Source organism: Diplotaxodon limnothrissa, linkage group LG16, assembly GCF_057381915.1.
Source record: "Diplotaxodon limnothrissa isolate DT_005_m linkage group LG16, D_limnothrissa_male_GT1.1, whole genome shotgun sequence".
NCBI classification, from domain to species: Eukaryota; Metazoa; Chordata; class Actinopteri; order Cichliformes; family Cichlidae; genus Diplotaxodon; species Diplotaxodon limnothrissa.
In genome coordinates this window covers 15,513,489-15,537,445 of record NC_140611.1, presented here as the reverse complement: position 1 = coordinate 15,537,445, position 23,957 = coordinate 15,513,489, and the positions used below count along the sequence as shown (strand labels likewise).

Genomic DNA, 23,957 nt, shown 5'->3' with positions numbered 1-23,957 from the left:
TTTATCATGTACCACGATATTTATATTTGTATTTATATTTATTTATTTAGCAAAGTGGCCACGTGTGTGCCCTGATCTAAAATGAATACTGAGGAAATGGGGAAAATAAAACTTTACACACACACACACACACACACACACACACACACACACACACACACACACACACACACACACACACAACATATTTCCAATGTTTCTGAAAAAACCAAACGAAAAAAACAAGAGGGCAAAAGTGTGCAAATCGTGGTTGTAAATAAATGCTGATAAGTAATGCATAAGTAAACATTGGCTCCTCTATAAAATGTGGTGAGAAATTGTTCCTCCAGGCATTTATTTGGAAAGTCGTTTTCACCGGAAGTCGCGTTCTTCGATTTGGCTACACTGAGGCTGCGCACAACAGCCAGCTCCAACGCCTGCCTTGTGAGTGTGTGTTTGGAGTAGGACTGCAGCGGTGTTGAAAGCGTACTGTGAGCTCGTTGAGCTCATCGGTGTTTTTCATGGAGAACAGATTCACTATCTGCTGATAAATCCGCCCGAGAGGACACAGAAGAGGAGGAGTAGGGAAGAGAGAGGAAGAAGGGAAAAACTGCAGAGGAGAAGAAGCGACAGAGGAGAAGAGGAGGGGGGACTAGGAGGAGGAAAAAATCGGGACAGGGAAAAATGCCGCAGATTTGACTGAAAAGGTAAGAAAACGTGCGGGATCGATAGCTGCTGTTGTGGATCCCGGAGCTGCCGAGGCTGGGCGGGTCGAGGTTTGCGGTGAAGGGGAGGTTACGGCTGCAGCAGCCGCAGTCTGCAGCTGTGAATGTAGGTCATTGTGTCTGTGGGCCGAGCCGAACCAAGCCGAGACACACCGAGCTGGGCCGGATAAGCTGCAGGAGGACGAAGGTGAAGCCCCATCAGCAGCAGCACCAGGAGGAGATAGACACAGACTGGTGCTGCAGGGACCAAATCATTTAATCTAACTAATACTACATCTGCTGCAAATAGCACAATGAACACCTTTGTGCCAAATCATAAATGTGACGCAAAGTTTAGCAGAGGAGTAGAACAGAAGATAGTGGAGCATGAGTTTATACTTTTTTTAAAAAAAAAAGAGGTAAAAATGATAAAATATGTCATGACTGAAAGAATTTTGTTTTTCAAAATCTTCAACTAGTCAGAACTGTGTGATCATCAGATGTAATAAAGCAAGGACCCCACAGCTCTCCAGACACCAGATCGACATGACTCACTGTAAGGCCAAAAACAAGAATACTGCAAACACAAAGCTTTAATATAACTCCAAGTTAGAAGCTCGATAAAGTGCTGAGTGTCTGTGTGCCACATCACGTCAAGGTCACTGTGTGAACTGCATGATTGCACTCAGCATGCCTGTGTAACTGAATAAATCCGAACACTACACTAAAATTAAAGGAGTTGCAATCCTGTGTTATGGCTTGCATGGGGGTGATTGCTGTGTCTCAAATTACAAGCAACAGAAAGCAGCTTAGATGGTAAGGAGCTAAATCTACAAAAACACTGAGATGGAATAAAAAAGGAATAGTTTGACATTTTTCTGTAGAGCCTACATTAAGTCCTCCAGCACTGCTGTAATTAACTGAAAAGCCCAGACTGTTCTTTAAAGGAGCACAGCCTTTAATAGGAGAGTGTGAGAAACAATGCAACAACTGTAGAAAGGGCGGGGGTTAAAAAAAATCACCACAGATGTTAAGTCGGCCGATAAGCTGACAGAAATGCAAACTGACTGATTTACTGGCTGACTGCTTGAACTGTGCTGACATGCCGATGAGGCGGGCAGTAAATCGCAGGCCGAGGCCGGAGCCAAGAATCTGAATCGGCCGGGAGAAGCGCCAGCTGAGAGAAAATCCGCACACGAAAATCACAGTGCTGCTTCGCTGATATTGCTCTGACACTTCGGAGCTGGACGCAGCTTTTTAGCAGCCACCCCCAGAGCTGTTTTTTATCACCTATGGCTGCTGTGCTCCTGCACTGACTTGCAAGGACGCTGTAAACTTGTTAGCTGCGGGATTTCTGTGTAGTTTGTGCACATTCTGGTCAAGCACCTCAGAGCTGTTAAAGTGTGAGCCTGTGGGCCAACATCTGATCGTGCAGGTTTGAAAACTGTGGTCTAGTGTTGGAGTTTATTGACTATCTCGTGTAACAGTGGGCCTCTTTTCCACTAACTCACACTGCTTTTAGCTTTAGAAAGGATACCTTAGACTTAAGGAGGAAAAACTGTCTGCATGTGTGTTTACAGATGTCTGCTGTCACAATGGAAGCGACCACCATCCTCCCCATTCTCAAGAAGAAGCTGGCCTTCTTGTCAGGTAAAACACTTGGATTTAAAAGAAAAGAAAATGAAATATCGACACCTGTTTCCTCAATCCTGTGGTCATCCCAGTTTGAGCTGTAATCTGATTCCTCCCCTCTCCCACCCGTCTGCCTGTCACTCTTTAGGGGGTAAAGACCGGCGCAGTGGTCTGATTCTGAACATCCCTCTCAGTTCAGATCAGACCAGCATGGAGGAGCTTAGCGCCACGCTGGACTACCTGCTTAGCATCCCAAGGTACACACAGAGACACGACTGAGGACAGTCTGGTGTGTGTCCCAGAGCAGTTGTGTCACCCAGAGACTGTTGGATTTCACTTTTAATGCTTTTAGACATGTTTGGGTTTTGGCTTGTCAGCGAGGAGCTGCTGGATTTGAACCCTGTGGCTCGAGTGTAGAAATCCAGCTTAAAGGATGATTCTAGTTTATTAAGTGTTACTATTTTTCAACTCGTCCTTTTTGAGCGTCCCCAGCACGATCTGACAGCTGTAATTCTTGGCAGCTCCACAGGTGATTCAGTCCCATTTTCCATATCTGGCCTCTTCAGCTCACGCTTCGTTTCTTCCAACACACGCTGGATGAGCTGTTTAAGCTCCTGTAGGTTGTTTATAGCTGACAAACTGGTATATAGATGGACTTGAAAGAGGAGCAGAAATATACCCGATGCTGGGAATGTGTGAAAAGCATATAAAACAAATAAAAAATAGTCTCAGGCTTTATTTTTGTTACCATTTGTACTTGTGAAGAAAACATAAAGTAGCCTCGGTAGCAGCAGCTTGGTGAGCTGGCTACCCAAATGATGCTCAAACAGGAAACTGTGTATGTAAATGATGGGGTGTGCGTGCGCTGTTGGTAACACACTCCCTCTCTTTGTCTGTGCCAGTGAGAAGTGTAAGGCTCGGGGTTTCACTGTTATCGTGGATGGACGGAAGTCTCAGTGGAACACCGTGAAGACTGTGGTGCTCATGTTGCAGGTAGAAACACATTTAGAGTCCCCGCAGGCACAACGCAGGCTTAAGCTGTGTTAATGCATTGGCTGCTATGGGTGTTCTTTAAAAAGCAGCGGGCTAATGATGGCGTTGATGCTGTTTCAGAATGTGATCCCACCTGAAGTGTCGCTGGTCTGCGTGGTGAAGCCAGATGAATTCTGGGATAAGAAGGTGACACACTTCTGCTTCTGGAAGGAGAAAGACCGTCTGGGCTTTGAGGTGAGTCTCTGAGCTGCTTCTGCTTCAGCTTGCAGCTAACTTTACACTTAAAACACGATCTCTCTCTGGAGCAGTGGGTTTGTGGATGTTGAAGATTTGTACCTCAAATGAAAACAAGTCATATTTTGCCTCACGTGAAGCTGTGATTTTCCCCATCTGGGGCCATTTTAAACAAATGGCCGGCGTGTGAGAAGCATTTCTTGTAAACCTCAGATTATTAGAGTGGGGTTTGGTTCCCTTCATCACTGCTCCAACTTTCCATGTTCCATATAACCTTAAGAAGAAACAGAGACTAACACTGTTCTTTTTTGCAGTATTATACATGTTTTGGTTTTGAGAAATGGTGACACCTAATCCAAAGCTCTGGCTTTAGATTTCTGTCACACGTGGTGTAAACTCTTAGTTTCCATCTCCAGCCTGTCAAAAATCAGCTTGATTCCCACATGTAGACTTTTAAATTCACAAGCAGCTGCTTGCAAGAGCAGGTAGTCCTTCCCCTAGCACTTGAGAGGGCCTAACAGCATATGGTGGCTGCTTTGTTTGCTTATTTTTACGCATGCAGTTGTTAAGTTTGCGTGTCGGGATACCTGCTTGTAGGGAAATAACATCTGCTTGCAATCATGTTTCATCATGCTCATCATTTTATGACGGAAATCCATGGCCACACATCGGCATCAGGGCAAAAACTTACAAACTGTGCTCACATCGGCTTCACTTTGTGCTTATGCTAAACTATAGAGGTGGTAGTGGGATACCTGTAAAACTTAACCTTGTTAGTACTGGTCATTATCAGCAGGCTGCTTGTGCTTTTTCTGGCATCTCTCGCAGTGCAACGCTCTGCCCTAAGTATAGCCCCACACAGCTGCGTGGCTCCAGACTCCTGTTACTGCGGCTGTGAGAAGTGGTTCTAATAAAAGCGCTATACAAATACAGGCCATTTACCAATATTGTATTTATTTTCTTTTCACTTTGTTTTGTGCTGACTCTTAACTCAGTCACTTGTGCACTGGTTACTTCAGGGCCAGTTTATGCGAAATAATCAGTTTTACTATTCATCCTGGAAAATCTTTGGTTCCTACGATACTTGAAAGTAGAATGGGAGGCAGAGCCTTGAGGTTTCAGGCCCCTCTTCTGTGGAACCAGCTTCCAGTTTGGATTTGGGAGACAGACACCTTCTCTACTTTTCTTTAAGATTAGGTTTAAAACACTTCTTTTCGATAAAAGGATCATGTGGCCCTGAAATCCTCTCTTAGTAACTCTGCAGGAGGCTGAGACTGCTGGGAGCTTCCCATGATGCACTGTTTCTTCTTCACTTTCTATGTGTTTATACAACACTTTGTATTTAATCATTACTTAGTATTAAGCTCTGGCTCTCTCTTCCACAGTGTGTCTTTTGTCTTGTCTTCTTTCCCTCACCCCCAACCAGTCACAGCAGGTGGCTGTACCTTGCTGAGTGTGGTTCTGCTGGAGGTTTCTTCCTGTTAAAAGGGAGTTTTTCCTTCCCACTATCACCAGGTGCTTGCTCAAAGGGGGTCGTGTAGTTGTTCGGGTTTTCTGTCTGTTATTGTATGGTCTTTATATTACAGTATAAAGCACTGTGGGGTTACTGTTGTTGTGATTTGGCATTATGTAAATAAAGTTGAATTGATTTCTTCTCAGTCATCAAAAGGTTGTTGGTGCAACTTTGTGTCCTCCCCGTCTTCAGACAAAAACAGTGCAACTGCCACACCTAAAGGATGAAATGGCTGCTTTTACGTGGAGGACTTGGACCAGTGTGAATGTCCCAGTTTTTCTCCAACATTGGAATGAACCAAACGATTTTTTTCATTCTCATTTTCTTTTCCTCTTGATTTTTGGTTTAAAACGCACACGTACCCTTCTGATCTTTGTTGTCACCCGATATCACGCACAGAGCAAGTACGCCAGTTATAACAACCTTAAGCGTCGTTAACTGTCCTGAGTGCTGCTGGAAACCTGAGACAGGATCAATGGAGTGTGAGTGTGTTTGTGTGTCTGCCTCCTCCTCTATTACAACAGATGGTTTTACCGACAGAGATCAGTAGTCATTGTGACCCAGATTTCCACAGCCACGTTGGCTCCACGATTGTTACCATGGCAACCGGAGCAAGTTGGTTGATCTGTATCGACTTGATAGTTGTTAAATAAAGATAATCCGTCACAGCCAATGTTAAGGTGACTTTATTTTAGTAGTGAAATTGGAGCTTTTTTGGTTTTTGTTCTCAGGGCAAGAAATCTCCCTGGTGGTGCGTTTAAGGACATGTGAACATTTCAGAAGTCAGCTCATGAGCTAAATATTTAAAATAATATGGTCAAAAGAAAGAGAGCTGGTGGTCTCATAAATTACATCTGTCTCATTCAATGCACTGGAGTATTACCGCCCATACACAGACCATCATCACTGAGCTTGTGGCTGATTGCTGGCGGTCTTGCGGTTGCATAGCTAAACCTCTAATATATTTGTCACACTGTCATATCTCAATCAGTTATTTTTTGTCTTTTCTAAATGTATTAACAGTTGCTTCAAAGTTTAGATAAGTTTTAAGTATGCACTGGCATACCCAGCAGTTATTTATTTATTTTTATTTTTTCTGTAGTCGCTACAAGTTGCTGAATTTCATACATGCTGCGTTGTCACTGGTGGCCACATCTCTGCTGTGCACGCCCCTCTGCGCACACGCACACACAGTTGTTAGAGATTCCAGTGATGGTGCTGAAATGTTACTATTCCGAACTATGGAGTGTCTCTGAGGGTGACACAGCAGGGTGTGGGTTGTACAGCTGCTCAAACATCTGACCTCACATTTAAATAAACATGCAGACACACGCTAGCTGAGTCCAATTCGTCTGCCGGCATCTGTTGCAGTGACAACTGGAAGTTCGACTCAACGTCAGCTGTCTTAGCAGGTTTACTTACAAAGCAGCAATTAAAAAAGCAAACAAAACAAAAGGCACTTCATATTTGTTTGTTCTCTTTTAAAAACTACATTTCAGGAATGCTGAACGCGCCACCTTCAGATTTAGAAAGCCAAAAGAGAAGTTTATTGTGTTCCAAGCACTCCGCTTGGTTGATGGATCCAAACAATCAGCACTCAGTGCAGTGGCTTCTAAATGTCCTCTGAAAACAAGGACTAGTTATGCATGCCCTTCCTCAGACATACCTATGTCTCACAGGGCTCCTGAGACATGAACACACAGACTGGCTGCCTGGCATGTGGCAGAGATTGAAGAAACTGTGTTTAATCCACCAATCACTGATATCAGAGCCTCAAATTAGACAGACAAACATGATCTTAAATGTAAGGATTGTTTATTGGATTAGAATCCGTAGCAGCCAGTGACTGACATCTAGAATCCATGGACATCACCATATTCTGTGTTTCCTCCCTAAAGCTGCTCTGCTGGGCCTTTGCTGCAGACGCATTCAGTCACTGCATGTTTGTGAGTCTTTCTGTGTTCAGTTTTGTATTTAATAACTGAAATGCACGCTCTGCTGGGCTGAAATCAGGTGACTGACTTTGCCGCTGAAAAAGTCTTGATTTCTTTGCATCGAGACACTCGACACTTGTTTTTTTGCTGTATGCTTTGGGTCATTATCGATTTACACAGTGAAGTACAGTCCCATCAGTTTTGCAGTATTTGTCTGAGCAGAGTCTTTAGCCCTGTACACTTCACAATTCATCGTGCCTCTCCTATCAACAGTCACATCATCAATAAACACATCTTCATCGGTTCAGGACTGTGCAGGTGTTATTTTTTCTTTTCTTTTCTTTTCTTCCAGTTTCAGGTTCATGCCAGAGGACTAATTGGGATTCTATGTATTAAAACCTGTAATTCCATGGAGTTAACGCAATGCTTTAATTAGTTGAATTCAAGCTGATATTCTGCACTTCAGTGACATGTTGTCACATGTTGTTTGATTGAAAATCCTCTGTGGTAGCAAAAAAATTTGTATTTGTCCAACAAATGATGGACTTGAATGTATACAGTTTATTGACATGCCCTACTTCAATCCAAATAAAATATCCTGGGTGGATGCTCATTCATGTCCCATGTAGCCTTACGTTATACATTTACACATTGATCCACATAAAAGCCACAACAAATCAATAGATAATCAACAAGTTGCCTTGGTGTCTTACCACTTAGCCATTAATGAAACTTTGAGATTCGGCTGATAGAAAGATATTTTATTCGTCGTTGTGTGTGCCTGTGTCTTTCTGAAGACTCTCTTCCAAGTCTGTAGCTTAGTTTCCCTGCTGGTTGTGTGGTTTCAAAATCCAAGACATATAAGAGTGTCTCGTGGTAAATGGATGCAGCACCATATGTAGCACCTAACAACCATCTTGAAATCGTCTGCCCTCAATGTTCCTTTTTCTCCTGTGCCTTTTTTATTTTTTTGTGCCTTTTTGTATTAGCTTGCAGGTACAATTGAGTGCGCCTCTATTTAGTTTTGTGGTGCGTGCACGTTGCATATCGATGTGCAGATCACAGCTACAACTAGTACGGACAGATTTATAGTCACTGGAGGCCAGATTTGGGCCCTTGGGCCTTGAGTTTGATGCCTGCTGTTACATATATGTGATGAAGCTATGGACTAATTAGTAAATGCTTCTAACAAAAGGTAAGATTTCCAAAACATTAATAAAGCATTTCTTTTAAAAGGTCACACAAACTGTAATTCTGAAAGTAATATTGAGTGGCTTTATGATAGACTGTCTGTTCTGGATGACTTAGATGTTCTGAAGTGTTCTGTAGTTTCGTGTTAGTTTCTATAGTCCAGGTTGACCTCTGTGTTACTTCTATATTGAAACCTACATGACATTTCTCAAAATAGCACACAGTGTGTTTAGTGTGTTTCTCCCTACTGATATGTGTTGCATGTTGGCATCTCTGCTTCCTGTCAGGTGATCCTGGTTTCAGCCAATAAGCTGACTCGTTACATTGAACCGTGTCAGCTGACGGATGATTTCGGAGGAAGTCTGGACTATGACCACAGCGACTGGCTCAACAAGAGACTGGTATCTATCTATTTATTTATTTATTTATTTTTTTTATGCTTTCGAGGGATTTCTGTAACTTAAAATATTTGTTGCCATGGTAACCTGGCACCAGAACTGAGTGTTTGGCTTTGTTGCAGGTTTTTGAGAAGTTCACGAAGGAGTCTACGTCACTGCTGGACGAGCTGTCGATCATCAATGATGCTGATAAAAGCAGCTCAATGGACAAGGACAAGTAAGTATACACACACACACACACACACACACACACACACACACACACACACACACACACACACACACACACACACACACACACACACGTACGTCTACAGTTTAAACTAAACTGAGGGCAGACGGGTGAAATCCAGAGCCGTGTGTCTTGTCTGTCCTCTGCAGATCTGCCGACTGTGCCCTCTTGCCATCGTTTGACCCTGAGACTGTCCTTCAGACTGGTAAATATACATTTTCTTTACTTTATCCTCTTTCAGGAACTAAGATAATGTAAATGTGATTGCATTTGTACTGCTGGACTAGCAGGTAAAATACATGCAACTCTCGATAGTAACAACACCCAGCGTGAGGAGGCATTCGACTTTTTTTAAGCCTCTTTAAATGATTCAGTGGATTGAAAGGTCAGTTTAGCGTTGACCTGAGGAGTGATTAAATACTCCTGATAAGATGAGCAGTGGTTTTGAAAATCAGGTAGTGGACATTTGTGAATGGAAAAATAATGTAGTGCATTCCTCTTTTCCCCATTGAGGTCCAACCTACTTCTTCACAAAGCACACAGTGATTTCTATGATAGCTCCTAAAGCACAACGATAAACTGTATCAAGCTTTCAGGTCAAGCAGGCGGCAGGAGGGGAGAGAATATCTCGATAATGAAGCACAGACATGATGGTTGACTGAACAATCATTCTGCTCTTCTTGCTGCAGAAACATACAATTCTAACACAGGAAAAATTAATAGAGCATGTTTAAATACATCAAATGTTGACTGGAGTGCTTTACAAAGACGTGACAACTACAGCTTGCCAAGAGCACAAACAGTCTGTCTGTGAGTATTTGGGCAGTGACACAATTTAAAGTAATTTTGCTTTTATAGACCACTGCAGCAGAATGATCATTTAGGAAGTCGAGGCATTTTGCATAATCTTTGCTACAGTGTGCTTGGGTGTGTGTGGGTGCTGCACACTGTGGAAATAAAAAAAATAAACACAGATATTTCTTAAAGATTTCAAAGATGTCAGCCACGCTGGGTGCTCTAGTGGAGCTGTTTCTAAGGTTATTTGCTGATTAAAAATCTGTATTTTAACTGGTAATGTTGAATGAAAAGTGCTGATTGATAAGGCAGGTGGGCGTTCCACTCCCACTCGAGACTCTATCCACTTGATTGAGTTCTTGGATTCTAGAAAGCGGTGGTTTCGCAGTTCAGTAACTACAGCGGAGGTATTAATGATTAGCCAGTCAGCACAACACACTTGGCTTCTGCAGTCCTGAGCCATGGGCACAAAACTGGAAGAACACACACAACCATTTTTCAAACAGTAAAGACACTATTTTTTTTCCAGGTTATTTAATGCAAAAATAAATAATTTTGTACTCATAAATATACACAAATATATAACACAGGCTGTCAGCAGCAAAAAAGGCAGTGCTTGCTGACAAAAGAGTTCAGGACATCCTCAACATTCACCTCAGTATCGCTGTCATCGAACAGAAGCGATCTTCACTAATTCATCAACTCATATCGGACTGCTTTCACAAAGTTTTACGGCTTCCTCCGGAGTAAAGGGATGTGGACACATATCGATAGCTGGGTTAAACAGCAAACTGACAGCCTACACTTACTACGGATGAAGGGCAGCCAGAGTTGTTTGTCCTACAGTGGCTACTGTAGCTCGGATTATGCATTCGAATTGGGAGCGGAAAGAAAACAGGACTCAGCAATCTGCGATTTATTGAGATTTACTGGTGAGATTTTACTCACTGTACCTTTAAACAAAGCAAGCTGTGTGGTTTTTGTTTTGATTTCATCGTTGCATTTACAAGGAATGTTTTTAAATTGTATTTTTTAAACATGTTTTCCCCATTGCAAGTTTGCTACCATCAAAATCTAAAGAACACACTGAAAACACAGGAAGGATGGATGTGTTGACTGTACAGAGGGGCCTATGATTGTGTGTGTGTGTGTGCGTCTTGGGCTGAGGTGAAAGGAGTCTTTGTTTGTAGTACCACCCTCCTCCCTCCACCAGATCCTTTCGTAATTTAGCAACATTTACACAAGCATTGACTCATTATTGCTTCTGATGCTTTTTTTACCACCTTTTTAAATCTCAACTCTCCTCTCTGTCTCTGTGTGTGTCTGCTGAAGGTCATGAGTTGCTGTCGGAGCTGCAGCAGCGACGTTTCAACGGCTCAGAGGGAGGAGGAGGAGGACAGGGAGGTGAGCAAGCAGCTGTCAGTCACCCAAATGTCGCTGTGCTGGCTCAGCTCAGACAGAAGGGTGATGCACAGATTAATTAAGAGGTGTCCTTTGTTTTCTCTGGAGTTTGGCGCATGAATGCAGCCATTCATTTCCTGGAGAGTACTATGCACTGTGTACAGTACAGTGTGACGCAGTGTAAGTGGATGCTGTGTTGGCTACTGGAGTTCTGTGTAACATTGTTTAAGAACTAAGAAACATCACAGCTGAGGCCTCAGCATCCACTAATTCAGTTCATGCTGATCTGCTTCTACTGTGGTATGTCTTCAAGAAGCTGCACATGTAGAATCATCACAAAATGCTGTGAGGTAAATGCAGTATAGCATCGTCAGGCCTGATGGGACTAAACCTTGCACTGGCAGAGAGCCAGAAAAGTTGCTATGGAAGTATAACCATGGAAATGAAAGTAAATTTAGATGGAGCCCTTCTAAACTCTGACTAAGCTTAAAGTTTATCAGTCTCTCACATCACTGTGGAAGAATTCTAGCCCATTGTGTTTTTTTGTTTTTTTTACACCATTGCTTCAGTTTTTTGGATTTGGAGCATTTGTTGATGCACAGCTCTCTTAAAATCCCAGCTTTTCAAGCCGGATGAGCTCTGGATCTTGGATTCTTTTCTTTTTCAGTCATTCTGTTGTGGATTTGCTCCTGTGCTTGGGATCATTGTCCTGCTGCATAATCCACATTTGACTAGAATAATTTGTATGCAGAGGGGTTCATGAACAATTCAGTGACTGCAAGCTGCCCAGGTCCTGTGGCTGCAAAACCAGCCCAAATCATCACTCCTCCATCACTGTGTTTGAAAGTTGGTAAGAGGAGTTTGATTTTCACCAAATGTGGTGCTGCGCGTTACAGCCAAACATCTCCACTGTGGTGTCGTTTGTTTGTCCAAAGAGCATTGTTCCAGAAGTGTTGTGGTTTGTTCAGATGCAGCTTTTCAAACCGTTGTGCTGCTATGCTTTTTTTTTTTTTTTTTTTTTTTTGAGGCTTTCGCCAACCCTTCAACACAAACCATACTTGTAAAGTCTTTTCTAATTGCACTGTCATGAACTTATGAGATGCCACTTTTGAGGGTTTTTTCCCCTGAATATATTACATGGTCAGACTTTAGAGTGAATTTGCTGGGACATCTATTCCTGGGAAGTTTGAGACATTGTATTAAAAACAACTGAATGTTCCAGTGCAGCAAACGTCCCAAACTACTACTTTAGAGAGGTGATCACACTTGCAGATGATCAGTTTAGTTTATTTCCTCAATCCACCTTAGCTCAGTTTTCCTATTGTGAATTAATCATTAAAGTTTAGAGAAACAGTGATAAAGTTTTATTTGAACAGTTCATTTTATAGTGCCGGGGTATCCTACACGAGAGAGCTGATATTTCAGTTTCCTGATGAGGAACCATTGTCAGCACGTTTTGTAAGAGTAGATGTGAAATGCTAAAATCCCACAGACCTTCTTCCTGACCTCTCTCTGAACTTCAGGTCCAGCCTGGTGTCCAATGGAAGAGGAGCTGCTGGCTCAGCCTCAGGTGATGAAGCTGCTGGACTCCCTCAGAGAGCAGTACACCAGATACCAGGAGCTCTGCAGGCAGCGAAACAAACGCACCCAGCTTGATGAGATCCACGCCAAAGTCATGCAGGTAACGCGCACACATGCATCGAGTGTCCATCTCAATATATTTCAGTTTCATGTGCAAACACTGCTGCGTTTCATCCTTTTTAGCAACTTTTATTTTTGACCCTTGGTGTCAGTGAGCTGCCTCACTGCTCAGCAGCACTTGAGGGCGAGATGAAGTAAACTCGCTTGTTTGTGGAGTTCTTTCAGCTGCAGGGGCTGATGGTTAACACCAGTGTCTTGGAGATGAGCCTAGGGTTACCATAGTAACTGAAAAATATCGGTCACTAGCTCGGAGGATTTGAGGTAGTTGTGGAAAGTTGGCCTAGATCTTGATCAAACTGTTCATGTGTGTGCCCAAGCTCTTCAAGGCATCACTGACCTGATAAATACAATCAAGTTATGATCCTGACACGCACGCACACACACACACACACACACACACACACCTGGATAAGCGGTTACTGTGCTGTATAAATACAAGCACACAGACAGCCTTCATACTGATAGCTGTTTTTAGATTATTGAGTAAAATGATGATCATGCAAATACTGCTTTCCAGGGAAACCTTACACACATTTCAGACCCATCACCAATTCTGCACATGAAGCCCGCTTTCTTGATGTGATGTCACAGGTGTTGGCATCCTGGTTTTTCCTTGTATTTAAAACTCACTACATGAACAGGCAGACTGGGTTTAGAGTTTGTGAGAAGGAAACATTTACCAGACAGAGGTAAATGCTTCCTTTTTAAAGAAAACGTAGGTTTTGTTGTGGAAAAAGGGGGGAAAAAGAAAAAGTGTGGCTCCACTCTTTGATGTTGACAAGGAGAAATCCTTTTTAATTGCTTACACATTGGTTTACTTTACACTGATCATTCTAATTTAATTCTCAAGCATGTGATGATGTATACTGATATCACGTCTGGCAGCAGTAGGTTCAAAGATCCTGCTGGTCACTCTGCTGCTCTGAGATGCACCAAGGTTTCTGCTGGAGAGTGAAATGATCCAGAAGTGCATGCAATCCAGATGCTTGAGTGGCTCTACTACCTAGGCCGTTTGAGTACAGTAAACTCATTGCCATGGTCAAGAAACCAGTTTGAGATGATTTGAGCTTTGTTACATAGTTGGCAGGAAAGAGATGGATATATATACAGTTAGGCTGTGGCGTTTAAACGATGCTCTGTTTGATGTAATGGGCCTAAAGTGTGGCAAGAAAATCCCACACCATTAAACCATCAGCAACAGCCAGCCTTTTTAATACAATGCTGCTTTCCTGTTGTTTATGCCAAATTCTGACCCTATCATCTGAATGTGACAGAAGACAAGGCAAAGTTTTTCCGGTCTTCTCTTTCTGATTTTGTGAGCAGCTGTGAACTGTAGCCTCAGCCTCTGCCTTTGGCTGACAGGAGTGGTACCCAGTGTGGTCTTCTGCTGCTATAACCCATCTGCTTCAATGTTTTATTACGTTCAGAGATGCTCTTCTGCATACCTTGATTATAACAAGAGGTTATTTGAGTTACTGTAGCCTATTTTAACCCAGAGAACTGCTGCTGACTGGATGTTTTTTCGTTTTTGGGCCATTCTCTGTAAACCCCAGAGATGGTTTTGTGGGGGGAAATCCCAGCAGATCAGCAGTTTCTGAAATGCTCAGACCATCCTGTCTGGCATCAACAACCAAGCTACGCTCAAAGTCTTCAACGTTCTCATTCTGATGCTCACCTTGATCACATTTACAGGCCTAAACACATGGAGTTGCTTCCATGTTATTGGCTGTTGATTTGTATTCAGTGTGCCTAATGTAGTGGCCCATACGAGGAAAGACTTTATTTTTATTTATTATTTTATTAACATCACGTTATTAAGGAGTGTAGTTAATGTAGTCAGATTCTTTAAGCACTGGGCTTTGCTGTGGTTTCCCTTAAGTTCTTTCAAATTCTCCTTCATGCATTATCGACCTCGCGTTGAAGTTGTTGACAGTTTCATTGCTTTTTAACTTGAAGCATTAAAGAAAATGGTAATAAAAACAGCCAAATTCAGCACAGATGCTTCAGTTTCAGTGTACTGGCTCTGCGTGAGATGTCAACCAAATGTACATGTTTCCTTACATTTTTATGGTCACCATTTTTCAAGTTTGCCGGCTTGCGAAGGTACCCAGAGTAGATTGTCCTCCTGACTCTGTAGGAGATCATGTATTTTGTGTTTCTCTCTTCCAGGTGGTCACCTGGCTGCAGGGTCCGGGTTCAGAGCTGCTGAAGACTCAGCAAACGATCGGGGACTCGATTCGATCAGCTCAGGCTCTGCAACAAAAACACGAGGAGATCGAGAGCCAGCACAGTGTAACGAAACACACACATCATCGTGATCAGAATCATGTGATTTGAACAATCTGATGAGTCGGCTGCTGTTTTTAGTTTCCCTGTTAAAAGATCACAGAAACTCGCTTTTGGTGTTTGAGGACTGTGAGGCATGAGCTAATTCTGTCTCTCGCTGTGTGTACAGGAGTGGTTTGCTGTTTATGTGGAGTTGAACCAGCAGATTGCTGCCTTGCTCAGCACCGGAGAGGAGGAGGAAGTGGCCGAGCTGAAGGCGCTGCAGCAGCAGCTGAGCGACGTCTGCTACCGCCAGGCGGCTCAGCTGGAGAGCCGACAGAATGTCCTGCAGGCAGCACAGGGCTTTCACAGCACCACGCAGGAGGTAAAGCACAGTCTTAGCACTGCTAGGCTATTAGCCTAGCTCGACAGCAGAAATCTACTCTAACCTGTAATGTTGTCTTGCTGTTATCCAGGATGGGTAGACCTGTGAAAATGCTAATGACTTCTTCAGACTGATCCAGGTTTTTTTTGTTTGTTTTCTGTCTCTGCAGTTGTCTCAGCAGTTGGACGGTCTGCTGGGCATGCTCTGCGCTGATGTGGCTCCAGCTGATGGTGCAGCTATTCAACAAAACCTCAAACTGCTGGAGGAGAAGCTGCAAACCGTTGGTTTGTACCCAGAACAATCAATCCCCTTATTTTCCGTCAGGATAATTAATAGTTTTCATGAAGGTGCTCCGTCACATTAACAATCTCCTCCAATGCAGAGGCAGGTCTTACCTCGCTGCGACAGAAGGGGTCGTTGTTGCTGGAGCAGATGTGCAGCCAGCCGTCCTGGCCTCTGGAGGAAACTGAGAGTCCAACCACAGAACAGCAGGACGGCGTTCAACACATCCAGTCTGTGATGGAGGACATGCAGCTTCGCAAGCAGAGGTTACTTTTGTCTTGTTTTGCTACAGGGAGGGGTGAGTGAGGGTTTTTGGGGGGCTTTTTTGCCAAGAAGGAAGCTGTATTTAACTCCCCACTTGAAGCTAGAGTCAAAAACTGCCTGTTCCCACTCCTAACAGGATAAAAACCAAAGCCGATATCTGAAGTCCCCGATCCTGATTGTGATTCTCTCAGATCTCACTCATGCGATAATCCTCAAAAAATGAGTGAATAAAGCTTAATGGCTAAGGAAAAACAAAGAGTTGTTTGCTTCTGTGCAAAATGCAGGTGGATATTTAAAACAAATACTGCTGTCCTTTTATTTATAATTTAACAAGGCTAATATCATGTTTTTTAAAAATTCCAGAAATATCAAATGTTTTACACAGTGAACTTTCCAGTTTTGGGCTTCATCTACATTCTGGGTTTTCTCATTTACACCCACAAAAAAAAGGGAACTGTTCAAATATTAAACTTTTCTCTTCCCTGTCCTCTGGCTCCACCTTCAGGACAAACTTTGTATTGCCGCTCCATTAATGGTTCAGATTCTGAGGTATGTGGTTTGTTTGTGGTAGTGGCAGCGGTTTACACAATTACCTAACAAGCAAACCCCCCCAGGAGATTAGACACAGTTCCCTGTGGTGTTGTGTCAGCAAGAGCATGTGGTGTGAAAATCTGTTCTGCTGTTTGTTTTCCAGACTTGAAGGCATATTTAACTGTGTGTGTTGCAGATGTGAGGACATGGTGGACGTAAGGAGGCTGAAGATGCTACAGATGGTCCAACTGTTTAAATGTGAAGAAGACGCTTTGCAGGTGAGGAATGCAACACAAAACGCAACAAAACACACACACATATGTGGATTTCATGTGTTTATGTTATGATTAATTTGTGCATGCATCTGGTTAGGCAGTGGAGTGGCTCAGTGAGTTGTTGGACGCCTTGTTGAAGACTCACGTCAGACTGGGAGACGACTCTCAGGAGACCAGGACCATGCTGGACAAACACAGGAAGTTTGTGGATGTCGCTCAGGTGAGACGCTTCACTTGATCTTTAGCTAACATAAAAAATCCAGCTGATGTACCTAAACATCAGCATGACAGTGCTCATAAAGTTTTTGCCTTATTCCTCATGTCTTAGTGTTTTGTGTGTTTTTCACACTTAAATGTTGGAAACCATCAAACAAATTTAAATATTAGACGGAGACGACCCTGATTACTGCCAGAGCTGCTGAATCAAGACTCATCAAGCCACAATCTAAAGAAACAGTTTGGAAAAGGTTACAAAGTCATTTCTTTTTTTTGGCCTGTCCCATTTGGTTCTTTAGCCGTCAGAATTGTTGTCTGAAGACCAACAAGGATACCCAATGGATTTACTTTGCCAAATGGATCATCATGGCCTTGCCGTATTGGTGCATTTGATTGACCTTTGTTGTTATTTTTTATTTTATTTTCAGTTGTTACAGACGGGACAGACATGACTGAGGGATAGGAAAGGGAGAAAGAAAGATGAAGGAAAAGAAAAACAGAAGGGGAGAGGGACAGTGAGAAAGGGCACTTAAAAAGAGAAAGAAGAGGAAAAAAAAATCTCCTGGATCACCTGTTGAGAGAAAAAGAAGAAAACAAGCAAAAAAAAAAAACAGCAACATACTAAACACAACAACATCATGTTAGTTTAGCTAAGTGTAAACAGCAGTAAATACTAAATATTGAATGTTGTTGTGCAGCACGTAGGACCGACAGTGCACAATGTGCTTGGAAATAGCAGCCAATAAAGGTGTAGTTTATGTCTATGAACAGTGAACACCCGTGTGCACACCTGTGTGGATCAGCACGCTTCAATTCAAATGGTTTCCCCATGTAACGGTCTGCTAGAGGATGTAGAGAGCCATAGCCCCGTCTCCCAGGGCATGAAGCAGGCATGGAGGAGATCCAGGCTCCAGACATCCAGAGGCCCCAGAGTGCGAGAGCCCAAGGAGGACCACCAGAGGGGCATCGTGCCACCCTCATGGGAAGAGCTGATGACAGCCCCAGATGAGGGGTCACCCAGTAGCCACGGAGCAGAAGCCAGAGGGGGCTCCACCGGCGTGCCCGCTGGCTCTGCCGGCAGCCAGCTGTGCCAGAGTGAACCGAGCTGCAGGCCCAGAGGCCGGAGGCCCAAGGGCCCCCTTTGCCCCGGAAGAGGCCTGACCGTGCAACAGGCACCAGGCCCCGCCAAGTAGTCACCGGGAGTGAGCTGGTACATACCTGAGCGCCCAGCCCCGGACACCAAGAACCACCAACGCACCGACCCCTGAGGGCATCAGTTACCGGCAGGGACTGTGGTGAGATAGGCCTTTGGAGGGCCTGGGAGTTCCCAGAGAGGTGGAGTCTAAGACCCGACCTGACATATAGACACAGACACAAACATGCATTCCCACCCTCATGCACACATATACAAATACTCAGCACTCACCCAACGTAGGGATAGACATACATGGACATGTACACACAATCACACTCCCCAAACAAACTCTATACCCCGGGTCCAGGTACCCTCGCCCATGGAGGGGGAAACGGCACCTAGACCCAGGAGATGCTACCCTTTCCCCCGGGGTGGAGGCAAGCAGACCGCCCCAGGCTCCGCAGCAGCAGGGAGGCCCCGCATCCCAGATCCCAATGGGACGGCCAACACCTCCTCCCAGCCCCCCCGCCCCGATGGCCAGCAGAGAACAGGGGTGTGTGAAGACCCCAAACCTCCCTCCTCTCGCTCATGTGTAGTGTTGCTGTGTGTTGTTCTAAGGTTCATTTAAAACACGGGCGAGCATGGTGCTGCTGCCAGAGTGCAGCGGGTGTTAGCACGGCCCCTCCCGAGAACCCTCAATGCCTACATGGATTTAAAATTGAGAGGTGGTCACCGGCGCCAGAGGTGGGGTTGAATACACAGACCGTCCACTGGACGCCGTTAACATGCCCACCCTCAAGGCCCTATATATATGTGTTATGAGAGTGTGAGTAATGTGGATGTCTAAGTTGTGGAATAAAATTGAGGCACAGGCAGCCAGAAGGGGACGGGGGGGGGGGACGGGGGGGAGGGATGCCTCCCCTGCACCCTGGTGACACACCCGCACCCCAAGGCCCTACTTGTGTGGGTGGGTGTGTTGGAGCGGGAAGAGGGAGGCAAAGTCATTTTTAAGGCTTTGGGTACTCCAGTGAACCACAGTGAGAGCCATTATCCACAAATCGTGAAAACAGTGGCAAACCTTTCATGAATGGCCTGTTGACCAAAATTACTCCAAGTGTGCAGCGACGACTCATCCAGGAGCTCACACAAGAACACAGAACAACATATCTAAAGAACTGCAGGCCTCACTTGCCTCCAATAAGGGCAGAGTTCATGCTTTAACAATGAGAGAGACTGAAGACTGACCAAAAGAACTCAAAGGTTCGTCGCACAATTGTCAAAAAATATCTTAATGATCCCCAAACTTTTGAGAAAATATTCTGTAGACTGACAAAAGTTTAACTTTTTGTGAGGTTTGAGTCCTTTTACATCTGGAGTGGAACTAACACACCATTTAATAAAACAAACATACCAACAGTCAAACCTAGTGGTAGTAGTTTGATGGTCTGTGGTTGCTTTGTTGCTTCAGGACAAGCTCAAGCACACCTGGATTATCTAGAAGGAACATGATCTGAAACACAACAGCAAGTCCAAAACACGAAAAACAAAATGATTCTTTTGGAGTTGCCTAGTCAAGTCTGGACTTCAATTCAAGATGAGATGCTTTAGTATGACCTTAATAGGCACTCAAACTCTCCAAGTAGCTGAAAATTGAAACATCTTGCAAAGAAGCCATACTAAATTAGTTTCATCTCGCTGGAAGAGTGTCCAAACCAGTTTCATGGAAATCTATTTGCTAGTTTAAGGCTGGCTACTCAAAACCAAAACTGTGAAGCTAATGATGCCGAAGGATCACAAATGTCGTTCGGGTTTCATCATCCAGGTGCCGTTTCTGTCTGAATGTCTGCACAAAATGAAGTGCAGTCAGTCTAACAGATTATATTTAAATATTAATATTAGATGTTATTGAACTGAATATGTTTCTGTCTTCTTGTTCCTTCAGAGCACCTACGATTATGGCCGCCAACTGCTGCAGGCCACCGTCGTCCTCTGCCAGTCTCTGCGCTGTACGACGCGCTCGTCCGGAGACACTCTGCCTCGCCTCAACAGAGTCTGGAAACAGTTCAGCGTCAGCGCCGAGGAGCGACAGCAGAGACTGGAGCTGGCTCTCAACTTCCACACTGCCGCTGAGAGGGTGAGAAAAACACTTTTAAACTGTCAGATGTTACATCAGTGTCGAGTCTGGACGCGTCAGCATGCCATTATTGACTAAAAATAAGCCACACGGTTATTTAAAGTCTAAATTGTATGTTTACTATGGTCCAGGTGTTACAGCAGGAACGTGTGGAGGCGGAGTCTTTAGATGAAGTCGACTCTTTGGGCAAAACTCTGCTGGACAGACTGACCATGCCTGTGATCTTCCCTGATGGGTACGTACACATTCATTTGACGTACCTGAATTATGACTTTATATGTTTAATGCTATCCTAAATCATACAAACACTTATTTGGCTATTTAGAGCCACATGAATTCACTTTGCTTTTGTTACCAGTAATTACTGGCATAAACCTAACATAAAGAGCCAGTTATCAACACAGAAATGTAATAAACTACCTCATGGCTTACAGGTGTCATGTCGCAGCAAGGTCCTCTGAAACATGCCTGCATTATCAAACCTGATGAGTTCAGTTTTCAGTTAAATTCTGTTTTATTTATATAGGACCAAATCACAACTGCAGTCAGCTGAAGGCTCTTTATATTGTAAGGTAAAGACTTTAAAATAATACAGAGAAAACCCCAACAATCAAACGACACCCTTTGAGCAAGCACTTAGCAACAGTGGGAAGGACAAACTCCCTTTTAACAGGAAGAAACAGGGTCAGAGAGGGGTGGCCATCTCACACAATCAGCTGGGGATGAGGGAGGAGAGGATAAAACACAGACTGTGGAAGAGAGCCACAGATTAATAATTACTAATGATTAAAAGAGCAGTGCTGATTTCGCATGAAAGCTGAAGGCTCTGCCTCCCATTCTACTTTTAGATATCTTAAGAACCACAAGTGAGGCTGCAGTCTGAGAGTGAAGTCCTCTGTTGTGGTGATATGGTACTATAAGGTTTTTAAGATGAGATAGGGTCTGGTTATTCAAGACCGTGTGTGCGAGAGGAAGGATTATAAATTTGATTCTGAATTTAACTGGGAGCCATTGAAGAGAAGCCGATATGGGATGCTCTCTATTTCTAGTCCCTGTCAGTAATGATGTAAAAGCAACTCATAATTGGGGTTCTTGTGATTTCAGGAGCGAGCAGTTCTTTGGGAGTCCCACTGACACGGCGGCAGCAGCAGAGGGTGTCAGAGAGCGCCTCCTGTTGGTGGAAGAGCGGCGGCTGCAACTGCAGGAGGCGAGGCTGCACAATGATGGGGATGAGAGGGAGGAAGAAGTGTTGAATGGGCAAGATGCAAGACTAGATGTAATTGGAGAAGAACTTAGTGAGAAAGAAGACCAAGATGAAGAGGAGGAGGATGTAGGGCAGCAGGAAGAAGATTTGGAGAGGGCTACACAGGATTGCTAATGGATCGCTGACGATGTTAAACCGAGCAGCCTTAATGAAGCCTGTCAGCGAAGGGCTGCTGATTTCTACAGACCTCTCGTGTTCTCGCCTAGGGCAGGATCGCCTTCTGTCGGCTGCTTCTCTTACTGCAGCGGCTTTTCCCTACATTAAGACTACACTGCACCATCAGCATCACTGCATAACACTTCCTGCAAGAGGATAAACATGTTGGACACCTTTCCTCCATCTGGTTCTGGAAGATCAGGCATAACAAATGTAAAATACTGGAATTGTTTACTGGAATGTCTCCTTTGATGATAATCAACTGTAAAATAATCCATTTCAGGTGAGAATAGTCCCAGCTTGTATCTAACTGCTTCCTCCTCCTCAATTCCTACAGTAGACAGAGCTTCTATGGTGCTTCCTGTTGGTCTCATTCCTGCATCAACAGTCCTGATACTTTAGTACTTTAGTACAAACAGGCTGGAAAAAAAGCTTCTGTCCAGCTTTCTGGAACTCGAGGAAATGTTTAAAGTTCAAAAAGGCATCAGGAACAAATTTCATTCGGTGTAAAGTAAAAGGTTTGTACTCGTTGGAATTTGTTTTAAAGTCTGCCTGAAGTTTAAAATTTTCTCTACATTAATCACCTTATTCCTAGCCTCATGTTAGCGGCGTGCTACACGTGTCATTCCTTTTTTCCAGCAATAAAAACTCTTATAATAATGAATAATGCAGGAATACAGCCTGTTACACCTTAAACAGTAGATCATATATAGAATAAGGACACCTGCCTTCTGCTACCAAGGGTTCACAGAAAGTGGCATCAGAGTAGTAAACCGCGTTAACTAATACTCAGATAAATTATGCTAAGTGAAAATGGCGTTTAGGCTCTTATTTGGATGAACTTCTTTCTGCTTTAACATAAAAAAACAAAAGCAAAAGTCCAACTTTATTTTCTTGGACACAGGAAAAAACAACTTTGACCTGCAAGAGCAGGGCTTCACAGACAGAGGTTAGCATTAGCATAGCAGAGCTTTTCAGAGGCTTCATTTTATGTTACATGAGCCACTTTGTAGATGGCAGAGCTGTGTTCCTGCAAATATCTTAGTAAAGGTAAACATGTACTAAAGGACTGACTTAAGTAACCAGCAAACTTTGCATCTGTAGTTTAAACAAAGTAACATGGGAGTAGGAAAAGGTGTCTATGATTCAGCTTCTAGGAGGCCATTTTTTTCATCAAGACACACCATCAGGTACTGTTTTAAAGATCATGAATGTGCATACTTTTTTCAGTTTCTGGATGAGTGGCTACCATTATTTTATGCTAATGAGTTTTAACTCAACAGTGAAGGCAGAGACTGTTTGACGTGGCTAGCTTTAGTGTGGCTGAGTCAGCAGTTCTCACACTGCTTTGTACAAATGAGTGGGTGTAGTTTCTTTTTCAAGTGATCCCATTTTCCTGTACGTGAGTCATGATCCAGGATAAGGAGATGGATCACTCTGACCATGGCTGGGGTCGAGCAGTGTGTGTGACTACAGCGGTTAGTGTGATGTAATAAAGTATATCAAATGTAAATGTCAGATTATTCATTTATTACAGTTTTATATTGATCATGGACTGACATGCTATATCCAGATATATATTTAGGGTTTTGGCTGTTAGAACACTGCCCCGTTTTTTTTTTTCTTTTAAAAACATTTCTTCAAAATATTGTTTTTGTATTCTTTTTAAACTCTTGTGGAGGAGGGGTTTTGGGCCTTCATATATGTAGTTACACATTCGAACAAATAAATGTGCATAAAGGAGAGCGATTTCTTTTTCATTTCAGTTGGACTTTAACTATTTCCCGTTGATGCAGTCTCTGGGACGTCATCCATCACTGTTGTAACATTGTGTTCATGACTCTTACGTCTGTCAAGGACTTGAAACGTTAAACTTCCTATCATAGTGGAAATCAGACCATGTGCTGTTCACTCAGAGGCCAGTATCTGGTTGTCATTAGCCAACGTAGCAACATCCCAAAAGGACGGATTCTTTTTTTTTTTCCCCCTGACATTTTTCAAGCAAACCTCTCAGTAACTGGTTGGTGTTTGACCAATAATTGCTGCTGTAAGTGTAATTGCTATATGCTTTGTTCCTTCTGTCTATTCACATGTACCATGACATCAATACAGCATCCTTCTCTAAATAAAGCTTTTGAACTTCATGGATTTGTCGCTTTCATGATGACAATTTTTGTATCAAACAGCAAAGCATAAAACGGGTTAATGGGTAAATGTATGGCTACAGGTAAAGAAACAGCAGGTAAATTACAAAATGTATGGTTATTTTAAGGTTTGAGTTGCCAAAGGCAGCTTATTGTTCAACATTTCTAATAGAACAGCTGTAAGATAGCTCTGAAACTT

At 43.4% G+C, this 23,957-nt stretch overlaps 1 protein-coding gene across 1 annotated transcript; it reads left to right on the top strand.

Moving 5' to 3' along the window:
- Positions 1–445: 445 nt before the first annotated feature.
- Positions 446–23,231, top strand: sestd1 (SEC14 and spectrin domains 1). Its single transcript, XM_085374234.1, has 19 exons — positions 446–686; positions 2,264–2,333; positions 2,464–2,572; positions 3,218–3,308; positions 3,429–3,542; positions 8,468–8,581; positions 8,701–8,795; positions 8,960–9,015; positions 10,938–11,009; positions 12,530–12,687; positions 14,877–14,999; positions 15,163–15,357; positions 15,527–15,641; positions 15,740–15,905; positions 16,631–16,712; positions 16,807–16,929; positions 20,003–20,194; positions 20,326–20,429; positions 21,299–23,231. The coding sequence occupies exons 2-19, from the start codon at positions 2,264–2,266 to the stop codon at positions 21,570–21,572; spliced, it is 2,253 nt and encodes a 750-aa protein (XP_085230360.1). The 5' UTR covers positions 446–686; the 3' UTR covers positions 21,573–23,231.
- The last annotated feature ends 726 nt before the right edge of the window (positions 23,232–23,957 follow it).

Coding starts and splice junctions, on each gene's coding strand:
- sestd1 (XM_085374234.1), top strand. CDS start 2,264: ATGTCTGCTGTCACAATGGAAGCGACCACCATCCTCCCCATTCTCAAG. Junction 12,688..14,876: donor TCCACGCCAAAGTCATGCAG/GTAACGCGCACA, acceptor TCTCTCTTCCAG/GTGGTCACCTGGCTGCAGGG. Junction 15,000..15,162: donor AGATCGAGAGCCAGCACAGT/GTAACGAAACAC, acceptor CTGTGTGTACAG/GAGTGGTTTGCTGTTTATGT.